This window comes from Gambusia affinis, linkage group LG15, assembly GCF_019740435.1.
Source record: "Gambusia affinis linkage group LG15, SWU_Gaff_1.0, whole genome shotgun sequence".
Taxonomy (NCBI): Eukaryota; Metazoa; Chordata; class Actinopteri; order Cyprinodontiformes; family Poeciliidae; genus Gambusia; species Gambusia affinis.
In genome coordinates, this window is record NC_057882.1 from 22,893,832 (window position 1) to 22,913,757 (window position 19,926).

The following is a 19,926-nucleotide window of genomic DNA, read 5'->3' on the forward strand; positions in this document are numbered from 1 at the left end:
TTATATTAAAGCACTAAACTTCTGAAGCAGGAAATCTTTTTGTCAGAAGTAACTTGCTACTTCTTTCACTCAGGTTCCACTTTGAGCTAAAGAAAAACTCCTTTTTGGGATAATGTGGCCTTTACATGTACAAGACTATTTGTGAAAACTGTAAAAGTGTGATTTCAAGTTTTCCAAAGAATATTGACAACATTTTGTGTATGGTTTTTCTGAGTTGGTTGTTATATTTAGCCAATAGTAGCAACTAGTTTCCATTCTAATAGTCAAAGTAGAAAACAAAAATCCTGTTTTTGTTGAAGAATCAGTGAGGAATTAAACAGATTAAAATGGGTTAACAAGAAAAAATTGTGCCCAAAACAAGTTACACTGATTTGTGTATATATAGCTATATATAGCTGAAGATTATTTTCTTCTTTGTCTGTGTTTTTAAGTGAACCAAAAGGGCTACAAGCTCTGTTCTTAGACCAGACAATCTGCCTCCACAGCCATAGATCCTGTCTTCAGAGTGTGTGTGTGTGTGTGTGTATGATGATTGATGTTGATGCACTTGAGAGAGAGAGAGAGCCTGATCTGCTCCTTATATCCCATAAAGCCACACACAATAAACAAAGCTAACTCAGGCAGAATTGTGTGTTTATGTGTCTGTAGGTTCGGAGGTTTGGCACCCGATGTGTAAAGAAGCAGCTCGGCTGGAGAGGAAACTTAGGGTGAGTGATGCTCAAAATACCTGTAGAGCCCTGCACTTCCTCTCTCTGATGTTCTCTAAATAAATGTGTTATTGCTTTATAAGCCACAAACCAATAATAACCTAATACTAGTAACAACAACTCTGAATCCTGAAATAGAGCCTAATAATTATGTCTTGCTCGGACAAAAGAGTTGCGTGTGTTGTTGTGAATTAACAGAGGTCACTAATATAAATTACATATATTTAGAAAAGGGTCAACAGAAATATACACACTATTCAAAACAAACATAAACCAAAATGAGAAAAGATAAAGAAGGTACTAAACAAGCCACATAACATTGTAATTAAATTCTGGGCCATATGCTAAACTCAAACTAAACTAATTAATCAAAGCTGAAAACAAGACTGCTGGTTTTTCCCAGCCCAATTAACAACTGAAGGAAATTAGAAAATAACAAATCAACGTGAATCAGAAGCTAGTGGTAAGGAGGGACCCCTCTGCTGGTCCCCGTTGTACAATGTTGACACACATTTACCAGTTGGAGAGAGGGAGAAATTACAGATTCTCTGTTTAATGAGGAGAGACAAACAATAGGAGTTAATGGTACATAAGAATCACTGTATTATGTACCCTGATTTTGAGGATCTGTAGGATGGAGCAGAATACCCTTCTTATGTTGCAACTGCAATGTTCAAATAATATTTTTAAAATTACACCCCTATTATTAAAGGATACATTTTAAATTAAATTGAAATGGGGGAAAAACCTTTTTTTCTCATCAGTACTGTATTGATCAGCAGGTAGGCATTATAAACAAAGTCTCCTGCTGTTTGCTATGAGTTTATGAGTTTGGCCTTACCTGATGGAGTATCCAGCTCAAAACCATCCGATTCCAGTCAACAGACATTGTCTTGGTGTTTTCATGTGTTCGTCAGTTTACATGAATAAATAAGTTTGAAATAAAACTTAAAACTGCTAAAGATTTTATTTGATTTTACTTTCTTCATCTGTTCTGTGGCAGACAAACAATATTACCAAAAAGCAGACAGTAATGATTATGGGTTGTTTTCTGGACTGTATGCTGTTTTGTTTTGGGCTGACTTTATGTGCTGTATTAGTAAATTTGTAAGAGAAAACACAAGATAAAAAGGCTCAATAATCCATTTCATTTACATTGGAAAAATTTATGAACATCTGTACATTTCTGTGCCATACACTAAACTCAAACTAAACTATATTTGTGCTAATGTCAAATAATAAGCATTTGTACTAATATACATTGTCTTTTGGGTTTTATAACATTTTTTTAACAAACCCAGGCTCCACTACTGCATAAGGTTTTCTCCTCTTATGCAGCATTTCTCTTAGTTTGTCAGTTAAAACCTTTGTATTTGCCTGGCTAGATGTACAGTAGCTTTTGAGTTATTGTAATCCCCAGAGTATTACTAATGTTGCATGATCTGACCACAAGCTTAACTTACTCGAATGTCTATTCTAGGAAAGATTAGAAATGAATGTTGTCCAGTTATCAAATAGTCTGTAAAGTGATGTAAACTAAGCTTTTAACCCTTACCAGACTGAAAGGCAACAGACTGTTACTCCTGATGTCTTTCCTATTTGGCATTGTGTTAGCAGACCCCTGAATGCAAAGTGATTAAACCCCTGAGTTTACTGAGCTGCTCAAAATATTATACACTCAGTTGTCCGCTCTCTTTCTTTCTCACTCTTCCTCCCCCTCTCTATCCTTCTGTTTTTTCTTTAAAATTTTATAGATTGTGTTTTATTTAAGTGGCCATATGTGTAAATAAAAATGCAGGTATTCATTAGTGGATATTTTCATTACTTAAACAATTTCTAAAATATTCTCGGGAATCTAGTGTATTTCATACCCCCTTGAGGCACAAGGTCTAAAAATTTACCCATTTGCTTTTTAGAAAATAATGCCTTTGTTACCTTAGCTTAGGTAACTTACTAAGGACCAGGTGATTTAAAAAAAAAAACAAATCCAGCCTTACAGATGTATTTGTCCTTGATTAGATTCAATTCCTCATGTTCTTGCTCTTGCTCTTTTGTTTTACCCAGCATCTGAGGCGAACCTCTGAGACTGCATCCATTTCTCCTTCAGGTTCCTCTCCCCTCCTCGGCTCTCCTCACCGGCTCATCTGTGTGAGTAACTGCAATCACTGTTGCACCAAAGCTGCAGTACTTACACCTTCTGTCTCCGTCAGTGCTGCCAGTCAAATGTCACTCACACTGACAGAATGGTCTCCCTCTCTGTCCAACTACCTGTGTCTCTGTATGCAGAGCTTATGTGAGAGCTATTTAAATAAAATCCTCAGCCCCAGGTTTTCTATTCAGGACTCCATCTGTATTATGTGTCCATGTGTGAAGGTGTGTGCGCGCGTCCTTCTGTTTCTCTTATGGCTGACACTGATGTTTTAGGATATATGCAGCTGGAGGCTCTGCCCAGGGTCAAAACCATATATGACATCCAGCAGCCACACATCATCCCTTATCAGGCAGAACATGCACAGACTCGGTTCTTAGAAGATGCTGTGCAGAGAAACAGCTGTGGACCAGCACACACATTCACACACAGAATAAATAAAACTGTGGATTCTAAGTTATATTATAGTTAACATAAAGGAAAATGACCAATTCTGATTCAGGATAACAATATTTAAAACTCTTTATCCTCCTCCTGCAGTCTTTGGGTTCCTTATCGCCATACGCTCATGTGAGTACTTCAACTATTTGTCCTCCATCATTTCAAATGACCACTTTATGTTTTTATTGACTGCAATAGTAAGAAATGTTTGAATCAGAAAAGTACAATAATCAAACCTCTTCAGCTATTTACCCGAAAAGTATTTTGTTATTTACTGTAATCAATTCTTTTTTATATTGTTGCTTTGTTTCACATAAATGATTTTTATTACATGTATCATTTTTTGTAAATTTGTAAGTAAATTGCAATACATTTGCAATTTTCATGTTTGCATCTAATTTAAGGCTTCCAGTAGTATTGTACTGTTATACCCAGAAAGGTGTTTTTATTTACTTGTGTAATATTTATATTATGAATAATTTTTTATTTTTAAATTTCTAAGTATAGGATTTATATGATTTTGATTCATTGATGGTATGTTAAACAACTGTTTTACTGATGCCATGTCTGTTGTAACCTTATCCAAAAGCTGCGTTTTTTTATGTTTATGTATTGTTTTCTAACATTCTTTGGATTTTTTTCTTTACCTCCCTCAACATCCTTCTCACTGTCAGTGGTATAATAAACTCATCCCACCTTGTCTGTTACAGTTTGAAGTGTTTTTAAACATTATGATTACTACTCTGAAAGTGAACGTAGTTTAACCACGGAGGTACTTCCTCATAGAAAGATACACAGTACTTACTTAAAAAGATATACAGTAAATACATCTGCATGCACCAGATACAAAGTCAAAATACAACACTTATTGTGAATGGTATGTTTTCTTATCTTTCCCGTTGTGAAAAATGGCTCAGAGAGATCAATGTCGGGTCATATTTTCACCTAAAGGGAATAGGAAATCAAGCTTTTATAAATAAAGTGTTTTTTGACACGAGTCGACTTATAAAAGTAACGTTTATATTTAAAATTTGTATTTTTTTTTATAGTGGGTGTTATTTGGTATTTATCTCTTATTGCTGTCTTTTCCCCCTGTAAATAGATGTGATCTTTCAAAATAATTATATTTCACATCATATGTTTAGTATTATAATATTTTGTTGCGACAATGAAAGAAAGGTTTGAAGGTTTTTACAGTTTTTTGGATCTACAGCTGGAGGAAGTTGTAGAATTTTTTTTAAAGGAAACATTTCTCTGTTTGCGTTCAGGACCTCTTGGACAGCGTTGAGTTGAGAAAGAGACTTTCTTCCAGCTCTGCATTCTCAGAGTCTCCTGCACATGGTCACCACGGAGGATCCCCGCTGCATTATTATCTCCCCGGTAACAAACCCACTTAAGTAAAGACTCTCATACACAGAGAAAGTATGGTGTCCCTACCTGACAATAAAAACTATAACACAGTAAGCAGGTGTACTGTTATTTCAAGTGAGCAGTACATCAGGGAAGGACACATATGACTTTACACTCTCATCAGATTGTGAGTCCTTTTCGTCTCTCATTAGTCTCTGTCTTTCTGTTTGGCCCATTAATGTTGTGGGTTCTGTCACTGCTTGCCTGCGCTGACTGCAGGCAGTGAGAGTGGCAGGAGTTCACCATATTACACTCAACCAGAGCCCAGGTGTACCACACCCACCTCCTCCACCTTCCAAGTTCCCAAGCATTTCCATGTCCCAGGTAGGCTCTGATACATTACCCTGACCTCTGACCCTGTTCACAGACCAGAATGGGCCCATTTGCATTTCAAACTACAGTTGAAATCTTTGTGAAAAGGAACTTTAGGTTGTGGAATTGTCAAATTGTTATTCTCTGACCATTTATTAGAAGATAATCCATTCTGATATTCAGCGATGCCGCTAATTTGACCACGTTTTTTGGTAACTAACGCGTTACTATTTCTAAACCAATTAAAGTTACTCATTCAAGTCATTATGCATTACTATTTTTGTGATTTTTCTTTGTAAAAATCAAAATGGTTATTTTGCTGAATGGTTGTGCATAGGTGCGGTGCATTGCTCTGCTGTGCATTGCTCTGCTGTGCACCGCCTGCGGAGACAGTATAAACACTCTGGTTGACTATAATGGTGTGTAATAACTGCGGCTGCAGTGCTGAGACACACACACTATAAGACCAAGAGCACGACTTCTCACACCTGGATCAGATTTTTACCTAAGACACGGACTTCATCACTCCACAGTGTTTCAATGCCCCATTGGACAAAGTTCCACCAGGCAGTGCGAAGCAGAAAATTGCAGCTGACCTACAAAAGTTTGGTGCAATTAAGTGAATACTTTTTTTCTTTATAAAAACATGTATTTATGTTTGGTAAACTTAAGAGAGACTGTCTTTATTTTATTTTTCTATAAAAACTAAATTTTCCAGGAGACATTTTGTAAGTTAAACTTACATTTTCATTGAGGCAGTGTTATCCTGTTAAAAATGCTTCCAGTAGAGAAGGTATCAGACAGTAAGGCTTTGTTGGTTTTTGGGTGTTCTTCTTGTCCTACATGATATTTTAGGAGAATTGTTATGCAATGTGGGTTTGCTTTGATATCTTACTTCCCATTTTCGTTGATGAACAGACCAGTTCAAAGTCCTGAAGTTTGAGATATTTTATAAGTTAAAACTTCTCCCTAACCTTATCTCTGAAACTTCACCGTATTCCTTTGACTTCATGACGCTTTATGTTCTCTGAAGTTATATCATAAACCTCATTGAACAACTGCATTTATACATAGATTAAATTATATACCGGTGGACACCATTTACTAATGAGGTCACTTCTTGTACTGGATTTTATAGGTTGTCATAATTTTGGAAATTAAATCAATATGCACACGCCAAATTTCAGATTTTTATTTAGAAAGAGGCAGAACTTTTTTCTCTTTTTAGTGGAAAATCATTCTGATTGAAAAGCCTTTAGCTGGCTTGTGGCCACTTATCTACCAACTAATGCTAGCTAATGTAATTTCCACTTTCCATTAACCATTTACATATAAATTTAATGCTGAACTTTTCCCTTTTATCTTGGCTCATTTCCCTTTAAAGACCGGCATTCTTTCACTGCAATCCTGTCATTTGATTCCTCCATGTCATTCCCACTTCAGCCCATCTATGCATGCTACAATTTTTCTGTTTTTTGTTTGGAGATGCTTGCCAGCCCTACATTAGCAATAGTTTATTCCTCCGCAACAAGAGCAAGCAAAAAAAAAAAAATGTTTTTGGCGCATGCTTTTATCCAAAGTGCTTCACAGTACAACATGCAGACATTTACCAGGCATGGTCTGCTGGGGGTTGAAACCTCAGCGTTGGATTGGTGGCACTCCTTATTCAGAGTGTATACATTTCAACACTCCTTGTTGAAATGTATACACAAATATTTCAATTTGTTTTGCCACAAACCTTTGGAGATTTATTTTGACATGAATGTGGGGATTTCTTTACACCAATACAAATCAATGCAGAAAAATGATCAAGTTTATTCCTCCTCTCCCTAATATCCTTTCTTATATTCTTCTGACTCTTCCTCTCTTGAACTCCTTTCTTCGCTCTTTTATTTTTCTACCTTCCTCTTTTTTGATTGAGTGCTGTAAAGCTGTTTAAGTCATCCTCTGCATGTCAATTTGTCTTGATGCACAGCAGCATCTTCGCTGTACCCAGAGCTCCTCGATATGACTCGACTTTTCAGAGATTTTGACCCTTTATGTTAATTTTAAAACATTTAATGTAAAGGTTGACTATGAATTTATAGAGGATATTTCCAGATAGGAAGGAAGAAAGGACCTTGTTTGTTACATCTATGTTAAATGTTTTCAAGATCAAGAAGAAAAGTCTTTCTCGTCTCAAACTAAGTCTTGCTGTGAGTCACTAACTATCATTTTGTTTTTCTCAGTGTCTGAAGAAAGCAACATTTATAGGAAACCCCCCATTTACAAAAGGCAAGGTTAGTGATTTTTTTGCAGTGTTCTGCGTTAGGTTTTATTTCTGCCGAACCAGCTGATTCATGAATATATTGTATTGTTTTCTCAGCAAAATACTATTTTACTCACCTAATGAAATGGAAAATACTACGTCTCTAAAGTGGAGTCATCAGGCAAATCCATTTTCTAAAAGCCTCCACAGACTCGACTTAGAAACAAATTATTTTGCACGTTTGCATAAATGGAGCCCTACTACATAATCTGAGTACTACAAAAGTTTTGAATCATATCTCTCTTCAAGCATCACAAACAACAAAATAGCATATTTATTTATATAAAATTAATCATATGACAGTATATTATTCAGGCATTTTTGGGAAATTAGTAAGCAAATTTATCTAAACCAGGTCTCAGATTGTCAAAGCTTTTTTTGTTATATCTCCTTTTTATTGAGTTAAGTTAGTAATTAGTAATGCTTTAATTATGGACCATAAAACAGTTTGAAACTCGCTGTTCCAGCACAGAAAAAAGCACATGGTGGAATTTACATGTTACCAGGAGCTCATTGGTTACATGCTGCAGCTTTAATAAAACTGTATGTTTTTGTACATTTTCTTATGAGATTATAACTGCAGATCAAACCAAAATTCTTGTTTAATATTAACAAATATGATATATATCAGAATAAAATCATGCAGAACTGGTTGTTGGTGTCTTTGCTTAAACTAAATCAAAGAAAAGCAGAGACTTGAGGATGCAGGAAACTGACAGTTGTCAAATCAAAAAAAACAGATGACACATTCAGCAGGTGATTTAAGAGGTAAAATCAACTGAGGGAAGCGTTGTCAAACACCGAGTTTGTAGGTGATCCATCAGAGCATGCACAGAAGTCGAGCCTCCAGAGTTACAGTTCTTCAGAAAGATCTCTGCATGATTTACGCCGGGCTCCAAAGTGCTGACAAATCTTTCTCTTGAGTGAACTGGAGGTTTGTGATCTGGGTTGAGTGGATGAATTTAAATTTTGCAGCTTGAATTATTTTGCAAAACGATTTCTGGATTATGGCAAAATATCATAACGAGACAAGAATACTGCCTATTTGTACTGCACTTCATGTGAGAACAGATTTGTATGGTTTTCGACTGTGCAAACACTATAAAGCCAAATTGATGTAACTTAAACCAACACGTGACCTTTGCTATCTGTCACAGTCACTTTCTCTCTAATCTTTCTTGTTGTTTCACTGAGACTTGTGAAACAACACAAAAAACAGAATGTCAACAATCTACTACTAACTACTATCCCTTAGTTAGATTTATAGGTTATTCTGAAAATAGGATGCGTCATTAGAGTACAAGATGGCATTATGAAAGTTGTGGTATTTTTCCCCCTTATGCTCCTTCAGTTTTGAAGGAATGGAAACAATAAATAATAGTGTTGAAGTTTGCTTTTTTCCTGTCTTTTTGTCAGACATTCCTGCATCTCCAACCAACAGGAGTAAAATCAATGAGAATCTCATCAATTCCAGTCGGATTTCCACTTCCAACTGCAACAGCCTTTATCACACAGACTCCAATTATTTTCCGTATGGTGGCTCTCCGAAAGGTAAATCTCCTTCACTTCAACTATCCTTCCTACCCCTCTGTAAATTTCTTCAAACACAAACTCTATCAAAGTCTATCAAATTGGATTTCATATGAGAGAAATCACAAATCAATGTACGATTGTGAAGAAAAAGTAAAAAATGTTACATAGGTCTCAACACTATCTCAGAGTGAAAGGGGTTAAATACAAATGTTTTTATAATTTTAAGTATTTTATAGTAAGAATTCATGTAAAATTTATTTATGCTGTTATGCACTCATTGCAAGTTGTTGGCATGTCACATAATGTGCTTGTAGAAGATGTTTGTCTGTATAACATAATAAAATGTTACTAAGTTTAGGAGTGATTTGCATAGGACCCTGTGTGAAGATACATCGCTTCAAGTACTCACACAGCTGAAGGACACATGTTACATCTAAATGCACATCGTAGCTTTAACTTAGCATTCTGCTGTCTTCTCACTCACCATCATTTATCCCTTCATTTCCTCATCCTCCCTCCATCTCACCTCCAGTCTCCAGAGTGAGGAGGTTTTCATCTGGAGGAGAAGAGGATGGATGGAATCATAATTTAAACAAGGTAAGAAAGTAAGATTGCTTCCTCTTTTAATAATTGAAATAAGTGTTAATATTTTATGAGTGAGCCAATTAAAAGGTTCTTTCCAACCTCATTCACTGAATCAAAGTGAATCTCTCCTCTTTCTTATTGGCTAAATATTCTATCATCTATAACAACAAAAATCCTTTTTTTAAGTTACCTTTTATCACCTCATAAATAAAAATCCTTTATCACTTGAGGTTTTACTTAACTATGAAAGTTTTAACATTATTTATTTCAAAATATTTGTTAATATTTTGACATTTTGTTTTCTTCCTCCACACAGGGAATTGGCAGGATGATCTTAAAGGAAGAGATGAAGGCACGATCAGGGGTCCAGGACAACAACCACTGGAGGAGCGCCCGCAGCTCCCAGAGTAACAGCAAGGAGACGCTAAACAATCTGGAATACAACTCCCTTAATGGCTGTAAGTCTTTGTGTTTAATAGCTTTACACTGTGAATGTGTCACTGAGGGATTTTAAATCCTCTGCCAAGCAAAGAACCATGATAACTTTGTTTTTGTAAGTGTTTTGTTTGTCTGGTAGCATTTCTGCTGTTTCTTTCCTAAAAATTACTCAGAAAAGGCCAAATTGGGAAACTTTAGAGCAATAAAGGCAGATGTGCTGGGAATGTTTTTTTTTTTTTAAGTTTGCTCTTGTTTATTTGTTTATTTCTCTTGTATATTTTGAGTCAGGTTCCCAATTATGACATTCCTCTCTCTCTCTTATAGTAATTAATTGTTTTGTTAATGTACTGAACTGAGGACAATTAGAGCTAAAAGAAAAACCAAATTTTTATCAGTAATCTCTGAAAATTAACATTTCTTCTTTTGTCTTTTCTGTGTAATCCAGGCAAAATGTAAACTTATTGTCATAGCTCACGACTAATTCAAATTAAGACTGTAAATATAACACAAGCCTTAAATCCAAATAAAAATCTAATTAAATCTAATTATGCTTTAATTTGATTAGAATATTATTAACTAAAGAATATTAGTTAACTAACTAAAGAGAGCATGCAAGTTTAAGTAAATATTTTTCCCTGATACATAAAAATGGAGAAAGAAAGCAGATTATAAAAAAATATATTTGATTAATTGAATTGAAACAGCAGATTTAATGCAGTAATCTGTATACCAGAGACTGGAAGTTCTTTCATGGCCAAAATATCTTGACCTATTTTTTTATCTTCTAAAAACACAATGACCTCTTAATAATTATAAATTGGAGTGTTGAAAAGTATGGAAGCATTTACATTCTCTCTGTGAATGTAAATAGACAAAGTTTTACTCTACTAAACCTCTCTTAAATCTAAAAGAAATATTGGTTAAATACCCGAGAAATGCACCTGTAGTCAAAGAAAAGTAAATACAAAGCATGAATAGACAACAAAAAACAATCATATTCAACTTTTGTTATTGTAATGAAACAGCACAAACTGGAAAAGAAAAAACAAAACCTAAAGCAAAAGTTCTGATTGTGCCAAACTAGTGCACCACTTGGGTTCTAATAATAATACTAATACTTATTTATTTATAGATTATGACTATTACAGTTTCCATGTTTAATTATAAATTGCACGTCCAAGGTCAGTGCAAGTGGTCACCCAGGACTCTGTGACTCTTCCCCCACATACCGAAGGATTAGCAGTGGGAGTTTCCCATCTCTTTATTAACTCCTCCCTCACCCTCACTTCCCTGTCTGCCAGCAGCAGCTAAAAGAACGACACAAAGATGGAGTGAGTCATAAAGAGGGAGGAGGTGGGAGTAGATGAAGGCCAGGTGAGGAAAACATAAACAGCAAGAACGGCTTTAATAGAAGAGGCAGGGGAAGCAAATACTACAGAAATTGAATTAGATGTAGTAGACAGAGAAAGAGAGGGGGAAGAGGGTATGAGAAGCTAAAGCAATTTGGAGCTGCTCTAAGAAGATGTACGACGTTCTCTCTGGAGGTAAATCAGGGTCAGAGAGCGGATGAAAGAAATGAACTCAGCGCTCAAGAGGCGTCACAAAGAAATGTCGTACAGAATCACAGTGGGTTTTATGGTTACTGCTGGTATTACACAGATTAGATTAATTCACACTCTTTTGCGCTTGTCTGCTCTGTAGACAGGCCTAATTTATCTGTGAAGTGTAAAAAGTAATGCATTAGAGCATTAGAGGAAATCCAGATTTGTTAGATCGGTTTTCATCAATGGTTATAGTTGATAACAATAAATTCCCCCAATTTTAGTTTTGTCCCTGAACAAAGGGAATCACACAGACCAACAACAGCTTGAGCTTTCTACAGGGACTCTTGATGCCAACAATCCATTAGGAAGGCCCATTTAAATGTTAAAGGCAAAACAATCAACTAAAAAATATCTACACATTTCCAAATGGAGTTGAAAATCTTTCAGGAGTTGAAAGAGCCAACCAAGACTGATTTAATATTTTTGCAAATTTATAATGTGGATTATATTTTGCAAATTTTGAATATGACACCGGGGTTTCACAAGCAAGCAAACACAGTCGAGTATTCAGCTTCTATTTCTGGGCAACACAATGTCAATGGTCATAAATATTGGTTTCCATTTAAATCTGTGAAGTGCACATATTCTCTGCATCAAATCAGTATAAGTAAACAAACAGGCTTTAAAAGTTTTGTCAACCAATCTGCATCAACTAGGAGTGGACATTTTATTTTATAGCTGAGGATAATCATTGCAAATATTCTGAATGTAGCAGCAAAGCTTTTTTATTCTGTGCCACTGAGTCCTGGTAATAGATGCCACATCCCCTCCAACCCTGAAGAGGAAAATGGATGGAAAATGAAGCTGGTATGGAAGATAGATGGATGGATGGATGGATGGATGGATGGATGGATGGATGGATGGATGGATGGATGGATGGATGGATGGAAGGACATTTTATTCTTAATCTCTCCACAGATGAATGTGTTTTTGAAGACTTGTCCTTGATCTTTTCCCCCCTTAAAGAGCTATGTTTTAGTTGATTGCAGTATAAATAACACTTCTCCTCCATAATGATGGGTTTTTAATATAACATGTTGAAATAATTTTCTAGTGCAGGCATAGTAAAGATGTTAGGAATAAAATCCAGAATTTCTTTCATGTTGTGATTCTCGGTTGATATTTTTTTCCATCTTTAGTTTATTCTGCAGATGTCTGGGGAGAATTCTTTCTACTAAATGATTAATGGAAGTACATTTCCTGTTCCAGTTTTCTGAAATTCCGTTCATATTTATAAGGAAGTCTTATTTTTGCAAGTGATAAGCAAAAATTACAGATAGGTTTGTGACTTGAGAGTGAGAATCTGATGAAAATAAAACATCTAATCTTTGTCTTCTTTCCTTCTCAGCCCCAAGATCTACTTTAAGTGCAGACAACGGTGAGTTGATGTTTATTGGAGGCATTTTGTTTATCCTCAGCTAGTCGTCTCCACATCTTCTTCATCCTCTTGTTCCTGCTGTGACAGAAGCAGCAGAGCTTTGAGTGGGAGATTGTTATCAACTTGCTGTTCCACACAAGCACAGCTCAGTCTTAAGGGTTACAGGTGGGAGGATGAATGGAGCTTCATCTCATGTTTATTTTTATCAACTTTTTAAGGAAAGGAAACTGATTCAAAATTCACTGACTTGAAACCCCCCTGCCATTTGTTTTGTAACAGCCCAGTTTGTACAACATTAGAAACTGGGCTGCTTCACCAGGAAGCACCATGTCACAGCTATGTGAGTTCACATAGTGAATGAACTCACATAGTGAACTACATGAGGGAATAAATGGATCACAAGGTTGAGCGGCATCTGGAGAGGCTCATAATAATTGTCTTGCAAGCAGGAGACTCTCCTGTCCCTTCGGAAAAGTAAACCCAAGAATTATGTTTTATGAATGGAATTTATAGCGTGTGAATGGGGATGGAAAATATAATTAAGGATTTGTTTTCTAAGCAAATTTCAATGTCACAGAGTAGATTGAGTTTGGTTGTGGATTTTGTCAGGGATTTTGTTCACAGAACCCTAGGATACTTCAGGTGGCAAAGCATTTAATAAGTTTCTAAAATGGAATTACATTAAATGGAGCCAAACTACATAGAAGGAATTTTTACAAAGATTGGGGAAGAAGACTAGGACAAAAGAAGAGATGATTAGGATTTCGTTTTGTCTAAATAAGGGAAAAAAGGTTGTAAACAGGTTGGAAAAGAATGAGTGGGATAAAAAAATGTAGGTTTTTTTAAGTCTTACGGACTAAAAAAAGATGACATCGATGATTGGGATAAAAATGAGTTAAAAAGAAGGATGAGGAGGATGAATAAGATGAAAAATTGGTCATTAAGAAAGAAGGTGAGCATGAATTGAATGAAATGGTAATGAGTGTTGGGGAAAATAAGGGTGAAAATAGACTGAAAGAGGATGAGGAGGATGAAAAAAGAATTATGAAGATTGATGATGAAAATAAATGTCAAAAGAAATGACATGAAGAGAAATCATTGTGTTTGGAGGAGAAGATGGTTTGGGTGAGGAAAGTTGAGGCATTACTCCTGGTCTAAGTTAACACATTAACTTATTTTTTTCTCTTATTTGGGAATGTAGACCCCTGAATTCCCAAACCATCTAGCGGATCTAATTGAATGACCAAGGCGAGTCGTTTCTATGCTTTTATTGGTGGCAAAACTCACATTCTTAAGTCGACACTAAACACCTGTCAGTATTGTGCTGCATCATGCCTTTAGCTCTCTGGCATCGCTGTGCAATCCAATTCCTCTGAACATGAAAATGAACAAGGGAGAAAAGATAGACCGAGTGAGGAATGAGTGGGCGGGGGAGTTAATGTCAGGGGAGGAGTCAATGATGAAGACTTGGAAAAAGAAATAAATAAATGATAAGGAAGGGAAGAGAGGATAAACAGTTAATGTAAGACTCTACTGCCCTCTGCTGGCATTTTGCAGCAGTACAGGCAGCAAATCCATCACCAACCTCAAAGATGCTGGAACTGAGGAACCAAGGAGTATTTATTGTTTCAATATAATAATGTATAACCAGTAAAATAAAAAGAAATCCATGCATTTTGTAGATTTTCATCATGTCCTAAATGGCCGTGATGATTGTTGAGCCAACTTGAGACTCAAATGTTTCTGAGGGATTTATTATTGAATGCTTTAGGAATGAAGCTGCAGTTTACAGTGTGCAATTAAAAAATACCCCTGCTTTGAATTTTCAGTTCAAATAGTAGGAATTGTTTCACCATCAGCATATTCTTAGAGACTGTGGTACAAAGACGGATTAGAAGTCCTTTTCTAATCTTTCAGCAACATGTCCGCAGGCTCTGTTGAGCTGCTGAGAAGCTGCTTGGATTCCCATGATTCTGAGCAGCTACCATTCACTGTCTGCATATAAGCTTAGTCAAATGCATAGCAGCGGTAAATAATGTTGCATGAAACATGTATTTGTATTTGGAAGCAGGTAATAACTTTAACAAGATTTGCTTCTATTTAAAAGTTTTGTTATATGAATTAAAACGATTTAATAGTTGTCCATCTTGCTCAACTCAAAAAGAACAAGAAGCACTGACGTCTGGAGTGTGTTAATACTGTGCTTTTGTTGGTTTGATTGTGGTTTTTTGTTTGTTTTTTTCCAGACTCGTACACTGCCAAATCTGCCTCGTTGCCAGGCTACGGCAGGAATGGACTGAACAGGGTACGGCGTCGTGGTTTCTGGAGCATGTGCTCCTCCTGCTTTCATTAGAGTCTGTTTCCTCTGAGAATCTTTGAGAATTATTGAGTTTTCCAAGAGTTTCCCCTGGTAAAAAAGTAATTTATGGAGCCTTAATAATTCTATAAGTACAATGTATGGTTTAATTTAATTGCTTATGATTCTTTTTTTTCTTTGAAGGAACACCAAATTTGTAATAATTAATTAGTAAACTGTTAATTTAATTTTTGTTGTTACTGTAATGTTTCTGTTTTTCCATAGTCTAACCAAAAACCTTTTTATTTTTGCCCTCAAGTTGTGATTTGAATATGTCCGTTTTTTTCTTAACATTGATTCACATAGTCAATGAGTATCTAAATGTCATCTGAAGAAAATGAGTTGATAAATCAAAATGTTCCGTTTTGCTTCACAAAGGCAAGGTTGGTATGAAAAATCTCATGACAAACAGAGAGGGGTACATGAGTGCAGTCCTCAAGCTCTACTTTGCTGCTTAATCTATTAAAGTAGCACAATATAAAGAAAAAACAAAAACAAGCTTTTCAACAGTATGACAGCAAAGAAAGCGTTAAAACAAAAATAATTAGCCAAGTGCAGAATTTCTTTCTTTTTGTGCTCAAGTTTGGAAATGTGTGAAACAAAGAGGTAAAATGATCGGCACTGACTAGGGCAGGTTATAAGGAAACAAAAGAAAGACATTGATAGAAAAAACTGACCCAAGTCCTTCATTGCCTGCTGAAGCTGAAACTCATTTGTAATAGTTTACTTTCCAAGACCAAGGGAGACAAGTGATGTTATTATGATGAAAGTTTGGAAGCAACAATAAGATTTGATGGGTTTCTGCTGCGTTCTGGACAGCTGAATGATCCTAGTTTTAACTCCTTCGTACGGTCTAATCTTCTTTTGCTCTTCTCCCACAGCCTGGAAGTGCAGACACAGATTATTACCAGTACGACAGCAGTAATGCAGTTAACTGGCAGATAAGAGGTAAGCCTGTTAGGCTTAAAGCCTCCTGATGCATATTTTACTCTGAGTATCTAGTATCTGGGGTTCTCATTCACCTTTTCTTCTTGTTGTCTTTCAGAATACAAGGTAAAATACAACAACCTCTGCAAGAAACCTGTTAATGAGTCTGGAGGGAAAAGTCTGGATCAGGCTACAATGGATGAGAAAGATGTTCAGCCAGTTAATATTGACTGGTCAACGTGTCTCACTCAGAACTGCCCCCCTTTAGTGAAAAGTCTTATTTGTAGGGTCTGGCTCACTCTCTAATCAAGCGCAAAGAAGCATTAACAGAAGGAAGAAATATGCAAAAATAAGAAGAAAATTGAAAATAATTATTTTCAGTTTAGAACTGTGATCTTGTTTTGAACATCACTTTTTTCATTCATCTGTCAGATAACCTTATTGAAATGTCAGCTATTTCAAATATTCACATTTTTAATAAACAACTCATTTGTAAATATTAATATGAAACATCTTAATTGATCAAAAACAGACAAGTACTTATGTTTTTTTTTTGTTATGTCTGTTAGATCTACCCATACGAAGCTTTGATGGTGTCAGTAAGAGGACAGCAACGTCTTCCCAGCGATGTGGATAGAGCCCGTCTGGAGGTAAATGGCTTCTGAATTCATTTTTTATTTAAATACTTTTTTTTTTGCTGACAATATTGGGATTTTGCAGCTTAGCAGATACATGGAACTAATTGATTCATAGTCACATAGCAGCTAATTTTTTTCATTTCACTAAAACAAAAGCTGCAATTTCCACTGAAGCAGTGCTTTTATCAGTGCGTTTATCAAAATAACAATGAACACACTATTATTAACATACGTTAACGTATTAATTGCCCCTCACCTGGTGGTATATGACAAAGGGAAACACAGTTCATGATGCCAAGAAACGACCTGCAAGACATGGCTGCCTCTTGGTTAAAATATTGACTAAAATACATTAAAACTATTTGAGCTTTGCACATACTTAAAGGTCCAGGTAAACCACTCATCTCAGTAAAAAGAATCCAGAACCAGCCAACTGATTTCCAATCCTCATCTTTTTCTTAAAGCTTTGGTCTACCAATATTAATTTTAGTCAGTTCCGTTTTGTTTTTGTAAATTATACCAGAACACTTAATTTATTTTTATAACATTTCCTTTTTTGCCTGCAGCATTATGATTATTTTTATTCCTCTCTTCTTTCCTTGCACAGCGTCACCTTTCACCAGAAGAGTTTTATCGAGTCTTTGGCATGTCCATGTCTGCCTTTGATCGCCTGGCTCAGTGGAAAAAGAATGAACTGAAGAAACAGGTCCGACTCTTTTAGGAAAAGTCACAAAATCCAGTCGATTCTGCTGCAGCCCAGGTGGAACATCAACAGCGCTCTGAATGCTGCTTCCAAAAAGATTTTACTTAGGACTGTATGCTGAACAGAAAGCATCGGGTCTGACAAATTACAACTGATATGCACTAAGGTTTATTTAGCAATAACTGTAAGGGCAGCAAGGGCAAAATTGGATGATAGAAGCCTGCAAGAAATGTGGTAATGCTTTAACAGACAGGAAATAGAACGAGTGTGATGTTACTTCTCCGCCTTGTACCAATAGATGGCAGTGTGTTCCAGTCTTAGTCGGAGGTGCTGCCATGAAGAAAGATTCATGTTAAAATGTGATCCTGGTTTTAAAAATCAGCAGATCAGAAGGATAAAGGATCCAACTTTACCCAGAAACTGCCCTCAAAGACAAGCAAACGTCACAGCAAAATAAACTCTGTGAGAATCTAAGCATTAAAGTTACTAAATGTTATTGTTTTTATGAATTACAACTACTGGAAACCAAAACTTCTCTAATGTTTTTGTATTGTGTAATTGTGTATTTAATTTCTATTCGAGATTATCTGAAGCCATATCAACATTAGGACTTTTGTACTATTTACTGATATATGGTTTGAAAAAAAATCATTAAATGTGACTGAGCTGTGTCGTGGCTTTGAGTGTACAGAACTTTAAAGTAAGTTTAGGTAAAAACTTTAGGTTTATTGCCTAAAATGTTGCTGGGTTTTATTTAAAAAAAAAAAAAAAAAAAAAAGCTAATTTAGTCTCTTGAGCACTTGAATCCTGACATAAATTAGGCTGACTGATGATGAGTCTGTGTGCGTGATAACATTATATTTTAATGAAGGATATTTAGTGTAGAGAATTCTGATAAAAATGGAAATTTGAAAAAGAGATGTGACAAAATCCGTATGGGCTGCATAAATAAATGTGTGTGTTTATATTTGGGTTTACAGATTGCAACAATTTATCACTTCTACAATATTATCACACTCAAACTCTTATTTTGTATTTGTTGGAGGTATTTTTTATTATTTATCATCTACATTTCCCTGTCTTTCAGTACAGCTTCTAAATAATTATTATGATTTATAATGATCCATCTATCCATTTGTTATTGAATACACTCGATACACTTAACCTTTGAGGGGTTGTGAGAAGTGCTGGTGCCTGTCTCCAGTGATTTATAATGATGCATTTATTTATTTTTCATCTATTTTAAATGCAGACATACATGCACTGCCCTAATTTGAACCACTAATAACACATTAAAAAAGGAGACAAAGAAAAAAAATAATACTCTACATGGCAGGAGCATACAGTAAGGGATTTTATTTTTCATTTTTAAATTTTATTTGAATAGATGTTTTGACTGGGGGAAAAATCCATCTTTATCTTTTTTTATTTATTTTTTTTTTACAAAACTAATTGTCATAATTATTCGCATCCTCAGCAACTGTTTTACAACTGTTCATTTATCCTTGTAGAAGTTTTTTATTTGCTTTTCATCTTAGTCAGTGAGGAGGATTCTTAGTGAAACAAAAAAAAAAACACAGAGTCCAAAGCTCTTCATAAAAGAGCAATAGCAATTTTTTCATTGTGAGATTATGCTGCTGTAATAAATCATGAATTCACCTTAACAGCTTTTACACACTTTACCAGAGGCTTTTTGTAAACTTACAAAAGGTATTCTGTGGTAATCTTAGTTTTATCTTGATATTATGGAATACTTTTCTTTTCATAATTTTGTGAGAAACTTTTCTTAAGGTGAAAGCCATAATCATCACAATGAACAGAAATAAAAACATGAAACCACACTGTATGCAATGAATTTCATTTTTTGAATTAACTTGAAAATGTTCATTTGGAGGATATTCCAAATTACTGAGACACACCTGTAGAAGAAACAATAAAACATTATTTAAGAGCTGCTGCTGAAATAATGTTTTAATAGTGCACATTTTTGGGACACATTTTAATTGTGTCCCTGGAGCAATATAACCTGTCATAGTGGCTGAAATCTCTCATTATGCCAGAAATGCATCTAAAAGTTGCAGTAACCATGTGTTTGAATACATGAGTTAGCCAGCTCTGCTCTAATGGATTCATACACTTTAGACCATTTGTGTCCAAAGTAAATTTTTTAGGGATTTTTTCAAACTTAGAAGATTACGCACACAGATATTAATAGGCCCTGATTACGATGATTTATTTCACTTCAGAAAATAGAAGAAAAGCACATCTTAAGACATCAGTCTTAAAGTCAGAGCTCGGACACAAGTGGGCCCTATAAAAAAAATAAGTATAAAGTTAGTTGCAAAATGGTTCTTAATCTATTTTGCAACTATTACAAAGCACTGATCTCAATTCAATATTAAATTCAGGGAAAGATTGGAAGAAAACCCAAAATATT

At 35.4% G+C, this 19,926-nt stretch overlaps 1 protein-coding gene across 4 annotated transcripts in view; it reads left to right on the forward strand.

The window, feature by feature from the left end:
- LOC122844575 (actin-binding LIM protein 3-like) overlaps positions 1 to 19,330 on the forward strand; it is a 42,634-nt gene extending 23,304 nt beyond the window's left edge. For 3 of the 4 annotated variants that reach the window (XM_044140170.1, XM_044140172.1, XM_044140173.1), the window contains 15 exons: positions 649 to 707; positions 2,772 to 2,855; positions 3,397 to 3,426; positions 4,566 to 4,677; positions 4,927 to 5,031; positions 7,248 to 7,298; positions 8,744 to 8,878; positions 9,393 to 9,457; positions 9,762 to 9,903; positions 12,836 to 12,865; positions 15,112 to 15,170; positions 16,103 to 16,169; positions 16,267 to 16,274; positions 16,718 to 16,798; positions 17,394 to 19,330. In XM_044140170.1, coding sequence (XP_043996105.1) covers positions 649 to 707; positions 2,772 to 2,855; positions 3,397 to 3,426; positions 4,566 to 4,677; positions 4,927 to 5,031; positions 7,248 to 7,298; positions 8,744 to 8,878; positions 9,393 to 9,457; positions 9,762 to 9,903; positions 12,836 to 12,865; positions 15,112 to 15,170; positions 16,103 to 16,169; positions 16,267 to 16,274; positions 16,718 to 16,798; positions 17,394 to 17,507 — 1,142 coding nt within the window. In that variant the 3' untranslated portion in view covers positions 17,508 to 19,330. The remainder of the gene's footprint in view (positions 1 to 648; positions 708 to 2,771; positions 2,856 to 3,396; positions 3,427 to 4,565; positions 4,678 to 4,926; positions 5,032 to 7,247; positions 7,299 to 8,743; positions 8,879 to 9,392; positions 9,458 to 9,761; positions 9,904 to 12,835; positions 12,866 to 15,111; positions 15,171 to 16,102; positions 16,170 to 16,266; positions 16,275 to 16,717; positions 16,799 to 17,393) is intronic. The other variant, XM_044140171.1, reaches the window with a different exon arrangement.
- The last annotated feature ends 596 nt before the right edge of the window (positions 19,331 to 19,926 follow it).